Source organism: Manis javanica, chromosome 8, assembly GCF_040802235.1.
Source record: "Manis javanica isolate MJ-LG chromosome 8, MJ_LKY, whole genome shotgun sequence".
Classification (NCBI taxonomy): domain Eukaryota; kingdom Metazoa; phylum Chordata; class Mammalia; order Pholidota; family Manidae; genus Manis; species Manis javanica.
The window spans coordinates 106,087,040-106,109,197 of record NC_133163.1 but is presented as its reverse complement, the minus strand read 5'-3'; the positions used below and the strand labels follow the sequence as shown (position 1 = coordinate 106,109,197).

General features: G+C 32.1%; 1 protein-coding gene across 7 annotated transcripts in view; it reads left to right on the top strand.

The window, feature by feature from the left end:
- ZNF280D (zinc finger protein 280D) overlaps positions 1–18,457 on the top strand; it is a 296,039-nt gene extending 277,582 nt beyond the window's left edge. For all 7 annotated transcript variants that reach the window (XM_037020971.2, XM_037020969.2, XM_037020976.2 and 4 more), the window contains 2 exons: positions 12,605–12,660; positions 15,087–18,457. In XM_037020971.2, the coding sequence (XP_036876866.2) occupies positions 12,605–12,660; positions 15,087–15,717 (687 nt within the window). In that variant the 3' untranslated portion in view covers positions 15,718–18,457. The remainder of the gene's footprint in view (positions 1–12,604; positions 12,661–15,086) is intronic.
- Positions 18,458–22,158: the final 3,701 nt, after the last annotated feature.

Genomic DNA, 22,158 nt, shown 5'->3' with positions numbered 1-22,158 from the left:
AACAGAACATTAGCAAACTGAATTCAAAAATACACTCAAGGAATCATTCACTGTAACCAGTTGCGATTTATTCCATGGATGCAAGGATGGTCCAGTTTCCACAAATCAGTCAGTGTGACACAGCACATTAACAAAAGGAAGGATAAAAACCATATGGTCATCTCAATTGATGCTGAAAAAGCATTTGACAAAATTCAGCATCCATTCATAATAAAAACAAAATGGGTATAGAGGAGACATCAACATAATAAAGTCCATATATGACAAAGCCACAGCTAACCTCATATTCAGTGGCAAAAAGCTGAAAGCATTTCCTCTAAGATCTGGCACAAGACAAGGGTGCCCACTCCCACCACCTTTGTTCAACAAAATACTGGAAGTCCTAGCCATGGCAGTCAGGCAAGAAAAAGAAAAGGCATCCAAATTGGTAAGGAAGAAGTAAAACTCACTATTTGCAGATGACATGATACCATATATAGAAAACCTTAAAGACTCAACCAAAAGACTTCTAGGATTAATAAATGAATTCAGTGAAATTGCAGGATATAAAATCAGTGTAAAGAAATCTGTCATGTTTCTATATACAAAAAATGAACTACCAGAAAGAGAAATTAAGTAATCAATCCCATTTACAATTTCATCAAAAAGAAAAAAATAGTTATGAGTAAATTTTACTAAAGTGAAAGACCGAGTCTCTGAAAACTACACAGTGATGAAAGAAGTTAAATAAGAAACAAATAAATGGAAAGCTATTCCATGCTCATGGTTAGAAAGATTTTAAATAGTTTAAATAGCCGCACTGCCCAAAGCATCTACAGATTCAGTGCACCCTCTGCCAAAATACCAATGGCATTTTCACTGAACTAGAGCAAACAATCCTAAAATTTGTATGGAACCACACAATATCCTAAGTAGTCCAAGCAATTTGGAGAAACAACAAAGCTGGGACTATTGTACTACTTGATTTTAAACTTATACTACAAAGCTATAATAATTAACACAGTATAGTACTGGCACAAGAACAGATAAACAAGTGGAACAGAATAGAAAACCTAGAAATAAACCCTGTGTATAAGATTAATATGTGACAAAGGAAGCAAGAGTATGACAGTCTTTTCAATAAATGATGCTGGGAAAACTGGACAGATGCACTCAAACGAAACTATCACTGTCTTATACACAAAAATAAATTCAAAATGAATTAAAAACCTAAATATAAGATGTGAAATCATAAAACTCCTAGAAGAAAACAAAGGCAGCAAACTCTGGAAAATCAGCATTAGTAACTTCTATCTTGTTAAGTCTCCCCACGCATGGGAAACAAAAACAAAAGTAAACAAGGGGGAACACACAAGACCAATAATCTGCACAGCGCAGGAAACCATTAGTAAAATGAAAAGGCAACTTACTTTATGGGAGAATATTTGCAAATGATATATCTGATAAAGGGTTTATATCCAAAACATATAAAGAACTCATAAAACTCAACACCAAAAAAAAAAAAAAAAAAAGTGAAAGAATGGGCAGAGGACATGAAGACATTTTTACCAAAGAAGACATGCAGATGGCCAACCAACACATGAAAAGATGCTCAGTATCACTAATCATTGGGGAAATGCAAACTATGAGATAGATTCTCACAGCAAGTTAAAATGGCTAGTATCAGCAAAACAAGAAATAACAAGTGTTGGCAAGGATGTAGAGAAAAGGGAACCCTTATACACTGCTGGTGGGATTGCAAATTGGTGCAGCCACTAAGAAAGCAGTACAGAGGTTTGTCAAAAAACTAAAAATAGAAATACCGTAAGACCCACTTCTGGGAATTCACATGAAGAAAAAGTCACTAACCTGAAAAAATACGTACATTCCTGTTTATCACAGCATTACTTGCGATAGCCAAAATATGGAAACAACGTAAATGCTCATCTATAGATGAATGGATAAGGAAAATGTGGTACATATATACAATGAAATATTAGTCATAAAAATAGAAAGAAATCTTGCTATTTGTGGCATGGATGGACCTAGAGGGTAGGTGAATGCTACATGAAATAAGTCAGAGGACAAAAACTGAATGATTTCACTTACATGTGGAATCTAAAAAACAAAACAAATTATCAAAATTGAAATAGACTCAAACACAGAACAGACTGATGGTTACCGTAGGAGAGGGGAGGTAGGGAGATGGGTGAAATAGGTGAACAAGAAAAAGTTAAAATATTTGATACCTTGATTTGGGTGATGGCTACATGAGTGTATACACATTTCAAAATTTATGAAGCTGTACATTAATATTTGCATTTTATTGTATATATTTCAACAAATTTTAATGGTCTAATGGTGAGTTGATTCATTGTAACTGATTCATTTCTCCCAAAGGGTTCTTGCTTTTATTTTGTTTCCTATGCATACTTTTTGACATTAGTACAGTAACAGCATCAAATATTTGCAACTCAAAAAGTGGTTTCAACAATTTAAAAAATTTGAAAAGAATTTGTGACCACAAAAACTCCATATTTCATCTTGGTAGTTTTTAAAAATTGAAGTATTTTAAAACATACTCAAACTGATAGTTTTAACAGATGGTGCCTTACAGAATGTGATAACATATGAGTAATTTTAGTTGTATGTTTTATGTAAAAATAATTTCTCTTTCAGAAGTTTACAAACAATTATTGGAAGCCAAATACTGAAATGTTTCTAAATGAAATTGAATTTATAGGACCTTATAATCATATAGCTAATCATTAAAAGGATTATTTTCTAGTAAAATTCAGAGCAAATTCATAATGTATTAGCAAATCATTTTAAATCTCAAATACGATTGAGAATAGAAGAAGCAAAATATTTTTCCTTTGTGTTTGTAAACCAGGTATAGTTCATTATGAATGAATTCATCTGATTATTTGGTATGTTTGCATTAAAAATATCACGAGAAGAAAGGTTTATTAACTTGATGAAAACAAAGGAAAACACTGAACAATTATACCTCAATAAATTTGTTCTTTAAAAAAAATGCTAGGTATGGTCTACCTTATGGAATTGTTAATAAGTTAGAAAGAGATGATAATTATGTAAAAAAAAAATTGTACTGGCCAGGGTTTAAGATTAGGGAGCAGATATGGTGGATATCTACAAGGGTGTACAAGCCAGTATTTCTGCCCCAAAATAATTATGCAAAATTTGTGCCTTGCTCAGCTATTAATCATAATTTAATAATAAAAATGCTACAACTGTGAATTCAAATATAATCTTTTTTAGTTTTGTAGGAAGGATATTTTAGGAATGGGATAATTCAATGAACAAATGGAATATTCTCGTATATTTTAAAAACAACATTAAAATCACATTCAGAAACCAGTAAAGAGATAGAAAACCTACAAAGAAACCAAGAAGAATCAAAATTAAATGCAATCAAAACACTGCATACAAATTAAAAATGTTTATCAAATATGCAAAGAATATCAAATGTTAAAATACATTATGTTGAAATTAAGAGCATTTGGTACAAATATGTTTCAGATACTTACACAAAGTAGCTGTATGGGATGATAATTTGAACAAAGTGGTAAAAGTAAAGCTGTATAATCAGAAAACACAACCATAAGTAAAGCTGCATGCTCAATAAAAGGCCTATTCCTTTGCTTGCAACAGATGAGAGAAGTAATTTGAAAGTGTGCTCAATGAATGTAAAACTTGAGTAAGAAATGTGAATAGTCTTCCTGAATTTGAAAATAAGTGAAAAAGAAGTCAGAAATGTGTGAATCACTGAATGAGACTATCAATAACTAAGGAAAAATGCTTATTAAATAGACATTAAGGTTATAAATGCCCTAACTTCATATTTGAAATAGAAAGATGAAAATTGAATGAAGTGTCTTCAGATTTTGAGTTAACATTATTTACAAAGAGCAGCCACTGACTCAGTTCTTAAATATCCTGACAATTTAAGTTCCATAGATATTTCATGTGGGATAGTTTAAAGCAACATACAATAGCACTAAATTAAATATAAAATAAGCATTATGTTTGGATCTTAAAAATCTGATAGTGTCATTTTGAATTTTAAAACAGTACTAGCCACAGTAGAATCCTCCATAAGGTTTAGTAAGCTGAAGTTAATTCTAAATTATTTAAAATTGTCATTTGATTAATAGAAATTGCAAAATATGTTAATTTACTTATTGAAAATAAAATAACTAGATTTTGAAAGTATTGTTATGCTTGCTTCCATTAAAGACACTAAAGTAAAATGGTAATTTCTGGTTTTGGTAGAGATAAAGTGTTTAAACTTAAACTACTGTTGTGAGTTCAATACACCTACTTTTCAGTTTTTCAGGATTTCTCAACTATATGTTTTGGGGAAAAATATAAAAATTATGTTTTTAGTTTTTTGAGAGGATTCTGTGAAGATGGCAGAGTAGGAAACACTGGACCATCTGCCCACCTAGACAGTAATTGTACCGGCAGACTCTGTGTCATGTAACTGTTTTGGAACCCTAGAGTCTTTTAGGCCTGCAATTTCTAGAGGAAGACTTATGTGGTAAATCGCAGTTAATTTTGGTCAGTTAAAGCACTTAGTACATTATTAGCTACCTATCCTCACCCTTAACCAAATGACAGACAGCTTTGCACATGTTCCTAGAGAAGCTTTCACACAGCTTATGGGAACCAGGGTGGGCAAAAAGGAGCCTGTTCTCCAAATATTGGGGATCTGTGCTGTTATCACTGATTGCTGCTGCTTATCACAGTTTCAGATAAAGAAGTGGGCACATTTTTGTTGCACCTTTCCCCATTGTTGCAAACCCTCCCCCACCAGCTGATGTGACTTCATGGAATTTTAAGGCACAATGCCCTTTTGTTCTGCTTCATTTTTCCCTTTTTCCCCTTTCAGGAGCCAGACTAAGACATTAAAGACCAGGATATTTAAAAACAACTGCATATATGGGTAAAATTAAAAAATGATCACATATGCCTATGGTAAGGTTCAGAAGAGTCCTGAGACCTTAAGTTTACACCTCAGCCTGATCCTAAGAACAGAGATATGTTAAATAAACAAACACTGGAGAAGGGGGGTAAATCTGATTCTCCAAGTTACTCCATTTTTGGATTCAAATGTCCAGTGTTTATTTAAAAAAAAAAAAACCATTACAAGGCATACAGAGAAACAGGCAGGTATGGCCCATTCGAAGGTAAAAATTCCACAGAAACTGTTTCTGAAAAAGACTTAATGAACAATATACTAGACAAAGACTTTAAAACAACTGTCTTGAAAAAGCCAGAGAACAAAAGAATAAGTGGAGAAAATCAAGTAAGCAGTATGTGAACAAAATGGAATTACCCATAAAGAGATAGAAAACCTAAAAAGAAACCAAGAAGAAATTCTGGAGCTGAAAAGTACAGTAACTGAAAATGAAAATTTTACTAGAGGGATTCAGAGGCACATTTGAGCACACAAAAGAATCAGTGAAGTTGAAGATAGGACAATGAGAATTACTGAATTTGAGGAACAGAAAGTAGATTAAAGAAAAATGAGCAGAGTCTAAAGAAGTTGTGAGATACCATTGAGCAGACCAGCATACACATCATGGAAGTCCCAGGGGAGAAGAGAGAATGGGATAGAGAGAATATTTGAAGAAATAATTACTGAAAACTTAGCAAATTTGATGAAAATCATTAATATGAATATCCAAGACTCAGCTTACTAAAATCAGAAAAGAAACTGGGGACAGTACTACCAATTCTACAGACAAAAAGAAAAAGAACTGTAAGAGAGTACTATGAACAATTGTGTACTAAAGAATTGGATAACCTATATGAAATGGACCTAGAAATACAAAATCTATCAAGACTAAGTCACAAAGAAATAGGAAATCTGAATACACCTATAACTCGTAAGGAGATCAAATCAGTGATCAAAGAACTTCCAGCAAAGAAAAAAATCCTGGACATGATAGTTTCCCTAATGAATCCTACCAGAAATTTAAAGAACTAACACCAGTTATTCTCAAACATTTTTTTTATTGAAAAAAGGAAACACTTCCTGACTCATTCTGTGGTGCCAGCATTACCCTAATAGCAAAGACAATTACAGACCAATATCCCTTAAGAACATTGATGCAAGAATCCTCAACAAACTACTAGCAAACAGAATTCAACAGCATATTGAAAGGATTATACACCATGAACAAATGGGATTTATTCCTGGAATACAGGGATGGTTCAATATGTGAAAATCAACAATGTAATATACCATATCAACAAAATGAAGGGGAAGAAAACCACACATGATCATCTCAGTTGGTGCAGAAATGCATTTGACAAAATTCAACACCTTTTCATGATAAAATTGTTTAACAATTTAGGAATAGAAGGAAGCTACCTCAACATAATAAGAATTATAGATTAAAAATCTACAGCAAACATTATACTCAGTTGTGAAAGACAAAGCTTTTTCTTTAAGATCAAGAGCAAGGCAAGGATGCCTACTTTTACCACTTCTTTTCAACAGTACTGGAAGTTCTAGCCAGAGCAATTAGTCAAGAAAAAGAAATAAAAGACAACCACAGAAGTAGTAAAATCATCTTTTGCAGTGATATATGAAGAAAACACTTATGATGTCACAAAAAAGCTGTTAGAACTAATAAGTGAATTCAGCAAAGCAGTAGGACACAAACTCAGCACACAAAATTCATTTCTATTCACAGTGAACAATCTGAAAAGGAAATTACAAAAGCAGTTCCATTTACAGTAACATCAAAAAGAATAAAATACTTATGAATTAAGGAGGTGGAAGATTTGAAAAATGAAACTTTAAAATTTGTTGTTGAAAGACATTAAGAAGACAAATAAATGGAAGCACAATCCACATTCATGGATTGGAAGACTAAGTATTGTTAAAATGCCAGTACTACCCAAAGCAATCTACAGATTCATTGCAATCCCTACAAAAAATCCCAAAGGTATTTTTCACAGAAATAGCAAGACCCATCCACAAATTTACATGAGATCTCAAGGGACCTCAAATAGGCAAAGCAATTTTGAAAAAGAACAAAACTAGAGGACTCATACTGATTTTAAAACTTACTGCAAAGCTACAGTAATCAAAACAGTGTGGTATTGGCATAAAGACATAAACCAATGGGATAGACAGCCCAGGAAATAACCCCTCACATATATATGAAATGATTTTTGACAAGAGTGCCAAGACCAATTTGGAAAGGACAGTTTTTTTCAATAAATGGTGCTAGGAAAACTTTGTGTTTACATGAAAGAGAATGAAGTTGGACCCTTACCTAACTCTGTATACAGACATTAACTCAATGTATCAAGGACTTAAGTGTAAGACCTAAAACAACAAAACTCTTAGAAGAAAACAGGACAAAACCTATACAGCATTAGATTTGGCAATGATTTCTTGGTTATCCTACTAAAGGCCCAGACAATAAAAGATAATATAGACAAATTGGACTTTATGAAAATTTTTAGATTTTGTACATCAAATTACACTATCCACAGAATAAAAAGGCAAAATACAGAATGGAAGAAAATATTTGCAGATCGTATATCTGATAAGGGATTAATACCCAAAATATACAGAGAACTCCTAAAACTCCAAAACAAAGAAACAACCCAATTCAAAAATGGGTAAAATACTTGAACAGATACTTCTCCAAAAAACATATATTTGAATGGCCAATAAACACATGAAAAGTTGGGCAACATCACTAATCATTAAAGAAATGCAAATACAAAACTGCAATGAGATACTACCTCACACTTGCAAGGATGGCTTCATATCAAAATAAATAAGTAAAACAACCCAAAACAGAAAATAAGTGTTGATGAGAATGTGAAGAAATTAGAACCTTTGTGCACTACTGGTGGGAATGTGAAATGGTACAGCACTGTGGAAAATGATACGGCAGGTGCTCAAAAAAATCATGATCCAGCAATTCCACTTCTGGATATATACCAAAAAAAAAATTGAAAGCAGACACTCAAAAATGTTTATATACCCATATTCATAGCCACATTATTCACAGTAGCTAAAACATGAAAGTAAACCAAGTGTTGGAAGCAAACTGACAGATGACTAGATTAGCAAAATGTGGAATGCACATACCATTCAGGTATAAAATGTGGAATGCACATACCATTCAGCTATAAAAAGGAAGGTTATTCTGCAATATGGTACAATGTGGATGAACCTTGAGGACATTATACTAAATGAAATAAGCCAGTCACAAAATGTCAAATACTGTAGATTCAATTTATATAATTAGAACAATCAATCATAAAGATAGAGAGTATAGTAGTGGTTGCCAGGGGAGTGAGGGGAAGAAAGAATGGGCAGTTATTGCTTAATGGTATAGAGTTTCAGTTTTACAAGATGAAAAAGTGGGGGTGGATGATAGTGGTGGTTGCACAACAATATGAATTATTTAATACCACTGAGCTGTACACTAAAAGTGGTTAAGATGGCAAATTTTATGTTACATGTATTTGTACAGCAATAGAAGAAAACCCCAAAAATTTGTATATAGGGACATGTGGTTTTCCTTTTACCTCGGGTTCCAGTATGGCTTGACACAGCACTGGTCTCAGCAGTTACATCAAAGACTATTACGTGTATCTTGCCAAAAGTGTACTATGATTTATTTTCCTTTCCTATACCTCATTTTATTTTTCTGGAGTTAAAAAAAATATGCCCTTACCCATTTGTTTAGCTTTCTATGTGCCTAATGCTGTTTTTTAAAACGTTGTGATTTGTCTAATCTTTGGACATATTTTTTCCAAATATTTACACATATCAAAAAAAATTGTTGGAGGGTCTAGAAATCTCTCAGGCCTGCTTCAATTTAAACTAGTTGATTTCTAAGCCTGGTGCATAGTTTGTTGTAATAAGATTTTCCTTTGCCACTGTCATGTATTGGATGTCCATTTCCTGAACAATGAGTTCCTTTTCTCTTTACTTCTTAATTTGATGAAATGTGTCCTCTAACAACTTCTTCAGAAGGGTTGTCCCTTTTTTCATTCTTTGCATATTTAAAACTGTATTTACTTGAATGAGACTTCGGCTGAAGAACATAGAAAAAATTTTCCCATGCAGTTTTGAAAATATTTTGGATAAGTCTGATGCCATTTTTACTCCAGTTTCTTTGTACTTAGGTTATTTTGTTCTTTCTGGCAGTTGTAATGATTGGTGTTTTGAAATTTCATAATATGTTCATCATTCTTTCTTCACTCATTATGGTAAGCAGTTGACAAGCCTTTGTAATTTGAATACTTCTGTTTGGGAAAGGTTTTCTTGTACAATTTCTTTTGTAAATTTTCACTTTTGTTTTCTTTGTTTTCATGTTTTTGAAACTGTTGATCTGACACTGCACTTCCTCTATCAACTCTAATAAGTACATGGTATTTTCTATCTTGCCATCCATCTTTTTGTCTTTTTCATTCACTCTTTTATAAAAGATTTTCTAAATTTACTTATTTTAGTATCCATGTATTTAATTTTTAAGAGCTCTTTATTTTATTTGTACTTCAGTTATGTCTTCATAGTATTTTGCCCTTGTTTAATGTATACAATAACATTTCATATCTCACAGGTATATTAAATATATATTAATTATACATTTGTTCTTTTATTCCCAGCAATGTCTCTGATGTCTTCTAGTCCCTTTCTTTTTGTTTATTTTGATCTTCTGACATTAAAGCATGTCATCAATTTTGTGATGATCCTTGGCTATCTATACATATTCAAGAGTGAAGCACCAAAAAGTTCATTGAAAACCCTGTGTTTTTAGATGGGGACAGGGCTGCCTTGCATAGCCATACAGGTTGTGTACTACAAAACTTCAGAGGACACTGTTTACATATACCCTTTAGTACTCTCAAAAATATTGATGTTTATCATATTATAAATTATAATGTGAAAATTTTTAAATAGTTATTAAAAAATAACACTAATAAGCCCACTGTGTGATAACATTTTTTTCTGAAAAAATAACTATTTTCTGAAACAATAATTTAGTTAGAAGAATGGCTTGTTTTATACTTCCACATATTTCCTTAATATTTAATTAAGTAGAAAAAACTGGATTCTCATGTTTCTGCATCCAGTCTGTTGTGATACATAATTTTGGTTGAAATATGAAGAATATCTAGCCTCATCTAGTACTTTAATAATCTTCAGATAATTCTGGTTATTATTCTTTGATACACATCAAAAGTAGACAAGTGGAAGTTTTCCTAAAGGTTTCTTGCAGTGTGGAATCTGATTTCATATTACTGAACTTTTTATACTTTGTTACATTAAAATATATAATGTCTTATACTTTGATTGGATCTTTTATCCATACATGATTTTATAACATTGTACATTAGTCATTTGGAAAATATTGGTTCATTGAGTTACATAAATCTTCAAGTGTTGACATGTTTCATTATATATAACATTAAGTAATCATATTAATATTAGCATTAACCTCATCAATGAGGGATACAAGTTTTCCTAAAATTTATTTTTTGAACAAGTTTTATTACTGGTAACAAACACTGTCCATTGTTTTCTTAGACGTGACCAGGTCACTTTGTCAGTTTTCACTGAGTACACATGTCTAAATATTCATGGTTTGACAATCATTCTTTATAATAAAAATGATGTTCCAAGAAAAAAATATGACCAAGTTCAGCTTACAACTCAATCACAGACCCAAATGTTTCAGCATGCAAAAGTGGTGCTTTATGCATACTTCCTATTTCATCACACAGAATATTAAAAAGACATGAATTCAACAATTGATATTAAATTAAATCAATTTCCTTGCTGGTGTATGTCATAAAGAATACAATGACTGATAGTTTTAATCTGATACCATTGCCTTAATTCATTTAAGATACCAGCATTTTTACTCATCACTGCTTTTATACTAAGAGTTTTTAACCTCCCATGCCTCCTGAAAGTGTCTTACAGACCCAAGGTGTCTGTGAACCACAACTGGAGAACTGCTGAATGAATCCTAGTATGAAGATTGCGTCCTGAATTAGTGTGCTGTACAGCCTATACAGGTCGACCTGGGGATTGTTTAGACTTCAACATAGGAAAATCAGATGCTGAACTGATTCTTTGGTGGGAAAGTTGCTTACAGAGTCATTATGGGAAGTCTTTTCTCATAGCTGGTGATTTTCTACAAAGAGGAATCTTCTAAATTGCAGCTGGGGGTTGTGGGGTGAAGAGTGGTTACTCTGGCTGTTGGCATTCTGGGAGCCAGGCAGGGAAAGGGATGTGGTTCCCTTTATTCAGTTTATGGACTTCTACTGAGTTTTTCTGTTTTGTCTCAGTGCCTCATGCCTGCACCTTGCTCTTCCTGGTATTTGCAAGTCTAGTCTGTCTCCACTACAGAGTTAATCTTTAGCTTCTTTCTAAAAGGAGAAAGGATCACTTTATGTGAGTTGGAGAAAGAGAATTTAGTTTTCACCAGACCTTGTGCTTCATTTTTGCCTTTTATATGCTGGCTATTTTACTGAATTCGTCCAAATACCAAATCTCTTAAGGTTCTCTGGGCAAACTGATTCTGTGTTTTCACTCCGACTCAGACGTATGGTTGTAACTTGCTCTATACACTGTGAAGCCAATTTCTACTACTTTAGCCACTTTCCATTTAAAAAACTTGTTGAAATATTTTTGACTATTGATACACTTCAGTGTTTTCTTGGTCTTTGTGAGTGAAAATGCTTTTTTTCCTTTGCCCTCATTTTAGGCTTTTTGGGAGAATCAGGAAATAAACGAGATTAATAAACCATTATCAGTTTTGCAGCTTAAGTCAAAAACTATAGTGGTTAAGAGCAGAACTAGATTTGAATTTTTACCACATACTGTGCTATTATCTTGGGTTCTCTGCTTACCCCATGCAGTCTTATTTCACATTTGTAAAAATAGGTCTTATAATAAGTAATATGAGAATTAAATGAGATAGTATAGAGTTCTTAATATAATACCTCCTATAGCATATGTGTACAATAATTGGTAATTATTTTAAGTATCCTGGCTCTGGCTTACTTAGGTTTTATTGTATTCGTTCCTTTCTATAAAACATTGAAATAAGCAAAATACTTAATTTATCTGTCATTTAATATTACTTGATTTGACCATGGAGGGTTACTACGCCTCCAAATATGAAATCATAAATTCAGAAATGTTTTATCTGTATTTAATATGTTTATACAGAATACTTTGGATGCAACTTATTATTTAAATTCAAGTTATGTTTTGCTGGTTTCTATTCAAGGAATTATAATTACAGGCTGTATTTTATGGAGAGTCTAAGGAAAGCAGATATTGTTATAACTGTATAACTGCTTCATGACCTTGATTAAGAAACTTGATACACTGAAATTCTTACAGGTTTCTGTAAAAGAATTTTTAAAATCCTGCTTTTCATTATGATAATTATTCTAGTAGATACATTAGATTAAAAAACAATTTTTCTATTTCATTGACATATTGCAAATTTAAGTTGCTTTTATCCAGAAAGTTTAGTGTAATTAAAGGAGTGTAAACTTAGCTATGAATATAAAGGAAAAATATTATTAATCATTTCAGGAAATTTCAAGACCTAATGTGGCTGAAGGAGAAACAGAAACATCAAATTCTGAAAGGTAAATAAAGGAAAAACTGAATCTCTTGAAATTCAGATAAATAAATGATACTGAACTGTGTTATTCCAATTATTTGACAAAGTGCTATTTAAATTTTTGTATGTGGTGTTGCCTTTAGTAATGGCCTTTAATTAAAATAAAATTTTGTAATTTTATTATAATAAAAATATATTATATATAGATCCTTTAGTCTTGAAATCTTTTAAACATGTAAAGTACATTATATAAGGTGTTAAAATCTTTTCAAGTACTTACTAGTAAATAAAATGTTAACATATTTTAATTGGCCTTATTAAATGAAAAGTTATAGATGCTATAAGTTAAAAGCTGTAGACAATTATTCCAAATAGCTAATCTTAAAATCTTTTTTTTTAAGTATTTTCAAAAGGCTGTGAAGCTACTTCTTGGTGGGATCTCAACATAAAAGTTTCAAAATTCAGAGTTTGATTTTTAAAATTGTAATGCTCAGGTAGAACACTAAACAAAAAACATTTTACAATCATTTTTGGCACAAGAGAATCATTCTAACTAGAACCTTATTCCAGATAAAGATGAATTTATTTTGTATTTTAAATTAAGTAATTTCCCAATTTCTATCTTTATGCTATATATTTTATAGTAGGTTGCTTGTTAACCTGATGAGATTAATTAATCCTTTGCCCCTGAAAAGATAATCAGGAATAAGGCCTTATGAAGGTTTGTCTTAGACTTACTGGAAAAATTATCTAGCCTTTCTTTACCTAGCATTTTTCATAGAATTTGGGCAGGAGGGTTAGGGGAAGGAAAGAGAAGTAGGGAGAAGAGGCAGGGCAGAGCTGTTAAACAAAAATCCCCCAAAAGCAGACTAATCACATTCATTTTTTATTATTTAATATTTTCTGTAAATTATAGTTAGTTCAATAAAATATGAACAAAAATAAGAATTATACAAATTTAGATGAGGAAAACATAACTTTTTGCAGATGATGGAATTGACCTGTAAGATTCAAAGAAAATTAGTTAAGAATGATGAAATTAATGAGAGTATTAATTATGGGAGCTTGTTGTAAAAATCAGTCTTTCCGATATACCTATAATGTGATTACAAAATACAATGAGCAAAAGAGTTAATTCATAATTAAAACAAAAATGAGAAATGTGCAGGATCTAAATGAAGAAAAATGAGAACTTACTGAGATAGAAAATAATATATTAATAACTAATTAATAATGTGGGATAGGCCATTTTTCAAATTAATTTTGGATTTAATGAACAGTTGAAATCCCAGTGAGACTTGGTTTGGAAACTGGTGATGTTTAAAGTAAGATTAGTATTTTTCTATTTATTAATACCATAATTTTTAAGTCATTACATTAGATACTAGGTTGTTTCTGTATTTACTATTTTAAACACTGTTTTAATGAACATTCTGGGACAAATACCTTTTACATTTCAGACTGTTATATTTAACAAGAGTAATAGAATTTAGGTGTTTTGCTCGACTAGATAATAAAATACATTGTTAATTTATAATTGTTAAGAATGGGTAGTATTGGCCCAAGAACAGTGTAAAGAGAGATCAGAACAAAATAAATAGCAGATAAACAGCCTTATATTTTTAATTTAGTAAATAATAAATGACTATATGATAATGTTGTTTTGATATTTGGGCACCTCATTAGGAAAACGTCTAAATTCCAAGTGGATTAATACAAGAAAGAAGATACATGTAATTACTAAATTTGGTAAAATAAGCATCATTACATCTATATAAGGGGCTGGAGATCCTCTTAGAAATCTATTTCTAATGTTTATGATTCACTAAGTAGTTTCTGTTAACACACCAGAACAAGAATAAACACAGACACACTCGTGCACATAAAAACATACATATATACAAATATACATACTTAGATATGTATGTTGTATATTTACATATATTTTTTCAGGCATGTGTTTATTTTTTATTAATTAGGCTATTAAAAATTAGGGAAATGTTTGTGAATGCTTAACTGATCTTGCATAGGGAAGGACACTGAACATAAAAGGATATATAAGTGATAGAAGAAAAATAGGTTTTTCCTAAATATATTCATTCCTTACTTAAGACACTCTTACAAATTAATAAGAATACTTAAATTTAACTAAAAACAGACAAGGGTATAAACAGATGGAGAAAATGATAACCAAGACTGAAACCAGTCGATAGACTCCACAGGCCTCCTTTTAATCTGTGACTTGAGTTTCTCACTCTCTTGCTTAAGAACATGGCCACCTCCTAAACTGTACCATTATGGCAAGGACTGGGAACCTGGATTTTTTTTTCCTTTTTAGTGAGCAAATGTGCCTTGACTTCTAAAAATTTTTTAGAGCTTGTCTTTATTTTAATAGTGTTCTCATACATTGTGTTATAAAATAATAGGTAATAAATGGCTTTATTTTTTCAGTAAACAAGATAAACCTTCGTCAGAGGAAGAAAAAAATGATGATGTAAATTCATTTGAAGGCTCATCAGCAACAAAAAGTGAAGAAAGTTTAACAGTTTCAGATAAGGAAAATGATACCTGTCTTGAAGACCCGAAAACTGGCTCAAAGAATAGTTTCAGTTCCGATTCGAATATTGGTGCAGATAAAATGGAAAAGGAAAAACAAATAGAGCATGTTTGTCAGGAAACAGAATCGAAGATGCACCAAGGTTCAGACAACATAATTTCATGTGATCAAATTGAAGATCGCAACTCCAGTGACATTAGGTTTTCTTTGAAGAATATTAAGGATTTGCAGTTTACATCTGGTGATGTTAGCATTGATCAGTTTTTGAGAAAAAGAGATGAACCTGAATCTCTTAGTTCTGATGTTAGTGAGCAAGGCAGTGTTCATTTGGAACCTTTGACTCCATCAGAGGTGCTTGAATATGAAGCCACAGAGATTCTTCAGAAGGGTAGTGGTGATCCTCCAGAGAAGACTGGTGAAGTAGTGTCTGATCAGACAGACAACATTCCTGGAGAAAATAGCCCTAGCACTGCAGAGACAACATCAGTAGACCTGGCAGATGACAAAGAAGTTGAAATTAATTAGCCATTCTGAGTTTTAGGGTACCAACGGTAAGAATATTTGAAACAGTGCTATCAGGTGAGCTCAGCAGTGCTGTTACATAGTGTCCAGAAACAGAAAAATATGAGGGAGGTCATTCTTACACTTTACCTAGTTCATACACGGAAGCTATGTTCAACCTAGGTTATTAATAAAATCAACTCACCAATAAAAGCATGAGTAGTATGGATTTCCAAAAAATGTTTAAAACATGAATAGGATTTTAATGAAAGTTAAGTTTGCAGTAGAAGTCTCACTTAACAGTTTTCAACAAAATGGAACTTGATGGATGAATTAACAGAAACAGTATGAATTAATTATTATAATATTTTTATATTAATAACACTTTTGAAACTTCCATTAGTCCTAAGCTGAAAGTTCTTATTACCTATATATCCTTTCCAATTCAGTTTAAGAAATTGGGAAACCACATGCCTTTTGGAAATAATTGATTTAAAATAATGGCTGGTTGGCATTATTAATGAAAGCTTCATTTTGAGTATGATGCTGGTAAATGGAGCATGCTTAGAGTGCTAAATTAATTGCTCTAATGAGAATTTGGATGAACATAAAAACTTAATTTTTTATTTAATATAACATTCCAGACTGTCAGAAGCATGTAAACAGAATATCTGAATCTGTGTACCTCCATACAGATGTAAGCCTGCCAGGCTGTAAGCTTACCTTAATTAAACTTTCAGTGAAAGTGAAATTATTAAAATATAAATTTATATTTGTGCTCTTTGTCAGTGTGTAAGCTGTGCAGAAATCCCTTGATGTACTAGTTGTATAAAGTTAGGAACCCATTGTTGAAACTCCTGTAGGTATTTTGCTTTCAATATTGTTTTAATCTTCTTTAGAAATAGATTCATAAAAATGGTCTGGAAACCAAACCAAAGTATGGTTTAATGTAAATACTGTAAAGCAGTGAACCGAAGACATGTCTTGGCATGAATTCAGCCATGTTTAAGTGATTTTTTTCTTTAATTGTAAAATAGAAACTTCAAATGGGACCTAAAGCAGTGATGTAAAAACATTGGTTTGGAATATTTAGCCTAATTTATCCATATGATAGCTGCTAAATTGATTTTTCAGTTGTTTTTTATCATCTAGAAAACATAGATATAGAAATGAATAATATGAGTAATAGTAGTTTGCTTTGAAGTACTAATAAACTTATTTAAAATGCTACATTATTCTTAAAATGTGCTTTGAATTCTTAAACTTTATTTCACTGAATGTTAACTGTTTTAAATGGCTATTAAAATTCTGCTGTATATAGTAGTTTTTGAGTAAATATTTGCAATAAAAATCTGTCCCTGAATATTATTTTTCAGAAAACTGCTTGAGTTGGATCACCTTTGGCACCTTTAGAAATTATACACTTGTTCAAGGAAATTTCATATTAAAGTTAGTGGTAGGATTTTATTCTGTATTCTATAATGATGCATAATTTATGTTAAATTAGGACTCAAAGTACAGTGGGAAATGCTGCTTACATTTACAGAGACTAGATTTGCTTTAAAAATTCTTTTTTTCAAGAGAAATATAGTGTAGTTTTCTGTCTGCTCAGTGAATTAAAGAGGCTAAATAGGCAAAATATGTTGTTGACTTATATTCTTGAATATTTTTTGGGGCATCAGGAAAATATTTTCATCTTTCCTGCTCCCAGGAAAAGATAGGGAGAAAGGGACTTAACTAGCTGTTACCCTTTATTTTGTTAAAACAAATCGATAGCAGAGAATTTTTTCGAGTAATTTAAAAGAGCAGGAAGTATAAAAAGTGTATGTAAGGACCATTTTCTGAATCTCATTCTGTTAGTTGCAAGCCTATTTAATGCTGCAAAATCATGGACCACTGTATCAAAATAAGTCTCTAAGTGACACAATAATCCCTTTTGAGTTTTGGGTAGTTCCTTCTTCTGCCCCTATAGTCCATTAGAATACTGGTAAGAGAAAAGGAAACTGTACCAGACTGTAAAGTCCTTCATTGAGAAAGTCTGGCAATGAAAACGAAAGTATGGTTGAAATAAACTTTGTATTTGGTAACATAATTGGTTTGTGTTCTCACAGTCTCATTGCTGATCCCCAATAAACAATTCAGTTATGCAAACCAAACCTTTGAGTAGCATTGCATTAGAATAGTGGTCAGCAAATTTTTCTGTGTAGGGTCAGATAGTAAATAATTGTGAATGAGGTAGTCACAATTATTCAACTCCTCGTAGCTTGAAAGCAGCTATAGATAATATGTAAATGATAGCCTGTTTGAGTTCCAGTAACATTTTATTTACAAAAACAGAATGTTGGCTTAATTTGGCCCATGGATTGTAGTTTGCTTACACCTGCTTTACAGTGCTTAGATTCCTTTGATAAGAGTGAAAGGCAGTGATGCACTCTACTGTTACCTAAGAACTACCTACCAAGGTGCCTGGTGTGTTATAGTTCCCTGTACCTAACAATAAAATTATGATTGACTGAAAGTGCAGTTCAATGACATTAAGAAGCATTATAGTCATCTTATGGAATATACTTTTAATCTACTTTGAAAATCTAAATGTCATATTTATTTGTGTTATTTCTTCCCTTTTGCATTTCTCCAGTGCTTTAGAGAAGAAATCAGAATTTTTATACCATAAGTTTTTAAAAAACTGTTCTAAACATTATTTAAAAGAACTAACAATAATCACCTTGTTTTAACTCTTAAGTAAAAATATGAAGAAACTAAATATCTGAGCAATTACTTGTCTAAGGTTACAAAGCCAAGATTTGACCCCAATTTGATCTGACTTTGAAGTTAGTGTTTTCTACCACATCTATAGTTCCCAACATTTATACTAGATGTTCCTTTATAAAATAAATCATTTTTTGCAAATAACCCTCCCATTGATGTTACTAATACAGTTTTATTTATTATTCCCACAGTAATGCATATGGCAAAGAGGATTTCTTAACCTAAAAAAAGAAGACCTTATGATCTCTTTTACTAATGGGAATTGAGGAATGTTATCTTGAGAGGAGGGGCTAGCAAATATTTTATTAATAGGAAAGATAGCATGTAATTTAACATACTTTATATAATTATAGAGGTTTTAACATTTTTTGTAGGCTTCTGTAATATATTTTTTTACTTCATAGTTGACATTATCATTTTTGTTGCATCAGAATTGTTTCTCCTAGACCACTCTACTTGTTCTGACTTCAGTGAAATAGGACTTTTACATGTGTGTAGGCACTAAAATAGGATTGCAAGTATTTAATTCTTATTAGATTAATACAAATTTCTCAGCTAAGAAATGAAACATTTACTTTAAGCATCAAAAGAAATAATTTTTTTTTATTTTAATGAGGTGCATCTGCAGATCCACATGGACAAAATGAATAAACAGATTTTTTAAAATCATGGTAATGTTTAATTTTCAACTCAAAAGGTATAAAGTAAAAGATACTGTGAGGAATTAAACATCTGTAGCAACAACTGTAACATCCTAGAGGGTTGAGGTATCCTGAGTGAAATTTTACAGTTAGCCAATGGTAACTTTTAATTGCTTATTAAAAGCATTTAAAACTGCCTTCATTATTTAAAAGAATATACTAGGCATAATTTAGTCTTCTTTTATGGCACAGTATGCCATCATAATTACTGGACCAAGCTGTAAATGAAGCTGGAGCTGCACATGTTAAAGGCCTGAATAATTGCTGAACATAGAGGTTACCTTGGATTTTAGTTTCCAGAAAATGCCCCTGGTACTTGTATCTGTGTTCATTTTCTTTTTCCAAAAATAGTACAGAAAAATTGGCTGCATTACTCATCAAATCCAACCTCTTTTTTTAATGGCTTTTCCTCCCGAATATTAAAATAAAAGCATCAACTTGTAGAGAATTTGGGAACTGCTAACTATAATTTTGAACTTTTTAAATAAGTTTGCCACTGCCTTAAAAGCATTATTTTAATTGTTCTATATCAGGAGCCAGAAACTATGACCCACCACCACAGGTGGGCACCTGTTTTTATAAACAAAAGTTTATTAGGAAACAGCCATGTTATGTGTTTATATATTGTCTGTTGTAGCTTTTGTACTAAAACAGCACAGTTGTACATTACAGAGACCATATGGTCCACAATCCTAAAGGATTTACAATCTGGCACTTTAAGAAAATGCTTGGCAACCCCTCCCCTATTTTTACATGGGTATACCATAATTTTTATAGCAGGCTCTTATTCTCATTATAAACACTATAGTGAAGCTCTACTTCATAAATTTTGGTCCACATTTTAATTATGTGTACTAGAATTCTAAGTGTACAGTTTAGTAGACTGAAGAGTATTTTGTTCATAAGTTGAAAGTAAATACCCATATTTACTTTATTACCTTACCATAATACTTATGGAAAGCAGCTTATTCCAAAGCCAACTGTTTTTTGTTTTTTTTTTTTACTTAGTATGATTTTCATTCATGCTATTTACCAAGTATTTCTCGTGTGTGGCCATGTAACTATTTCCTGGCCAGTGAGTTGTAAGTGCTTGGGGCATTTAATTTTTCATCTGAGACTCCTGGCATGGTGATTTGCTTACTATTAAGGTGGTGATTGCTACATTCAGGCTGGGTTCCTTAGGGACTATGAACAGAGTCTTCCTGTTGATTCATTTGGACATGCAGCATGAGGAAGAAATAAGCATTTTTGTTTTAAATAAGCATTTTATAGTTAGGGAATTTTTGTTTCTACGGCATAACCTAGTCTATCCCACCTGATTCAGGAATTAGTTCTGAAAATAGAGTGCTGACATAAAAAGAAACAAAAATTAAACTATATTGCATTGGTTTAGGTGACATGGTGACTGAGGTGATCTACATTCTGCTCTGGTGGAAGAACTGGTAAACTTGGCTGCAGTACTTGGAAGAAATATACTTAATGAAGTTGTATCTATTTGGAAGAGTTTGGATAACAATGTTAATAGCATGTCCTGGTTACTATATTAGCTGCATTTGACAACATTTTAAGGAAGACATGAACTCAGATGAGAAATAGTAGGATTGCAAGTGAGAACAAAAGAGAATAGAAAAATTTCAGAATTTCAGATACTTGCAGGATTGGAAGAAGGATTCATCACCAACCAGTAAAAAGAGATGCCTTTTCAGCAACAAAGCTTAATTAAATAAGGAATATGGCCATTGATAGAGCCCAGACAGGAGAACTGCCTTTATAAATAAACCCACCTGCCATCTCAGACCTAGGTTTCATCTTACCTAGGCTACAAACATTCTCCGGAGGACACATCAGCAAGCCACAAGTCCACCTTTTCCCTGACCCATCCCCTCCAAAAGCCTGCCAAAATACTTGGCCATAAAAAGCCTCTTAGCCTATAAGAGGTATTTTCTTTGTTCTGCTTGCCACAACAAAGATGTCCCTCAGGTTTAGCAATAAACCTGCTTGGACTGTGGAGTTGTGGTCCCTTCTCTCTCTTTCAGACATCATACCAATTGTTAACTTCTAGTTAGGTTAAGGGGAAGCCCTGTAGTGTTTCTACGTGGGAATTCCTTCATAGCATTTCTTGTGAAATTTATATATTTTTCCATATCTCAATACAAATCAGTCAAGAAATTGGTGACTGTCCTGTGAGAATTAAAGCTCAGTAATGAAGTTAGAGCCATTACTGGTTTGAAGGAATTCACTGCCATCAAGCTCAAAAGCAAAAGCAGGGAATGCTGACACATGGAGTCCAAGAGTAATGCCAACATTTCCAGGAACCAGAGCTGGAGCACACAGAAGAAATGTGGTAATAATCAGTCTTGCCTGTAGCTAATGCCATGTTATAATTGTATGTTCATGTTGTGCTGCTAAAGGTGAGTCGTTCTTGTAAGTAAAGTTAAATGTTAATAAGTTTATGTGCTTAGTATACTTTATACCAATCCTATCATTAGTGGTCTGAGAAATAACACATTTGTAAAAGCAAAATAATTCCTTAAATTAGTAGTTTTGATTGTGATTCTGCATGGTGCTATTATCCTTGATAAGGGATCTAAATGTAATGTTACTCAAATACTACCAAATAAATTTGTTGGCATTTCCCAGTGTATAGTATTTGCCAAAGGCTGCTGTTCTTTGCAAATACTTTGTAAGAAATGCAAAGGAAAGATGCAAATGTGAAACATTCTGAAATGAAATAAAAACTAAACTCTAAATTAGCAAAAGCAATATCAATTTCAACAGCAAGACCAAAATCAGGGCAAGCAGACAAAATACTTTATTCTTTAAAAAAAAAAAAAGCTTCTACGAAACAATCTAATGCCAACTTAAAGATGTTTTTGGACAATACTTAGCAACTCAATTAACATGAGTGCAAAAATGAAAGATAATTTTCTATGAAATATTACAAAATAAAGATAAAGCCTATTGAATAGGACAATGTATTTTCAAATTTCATTTA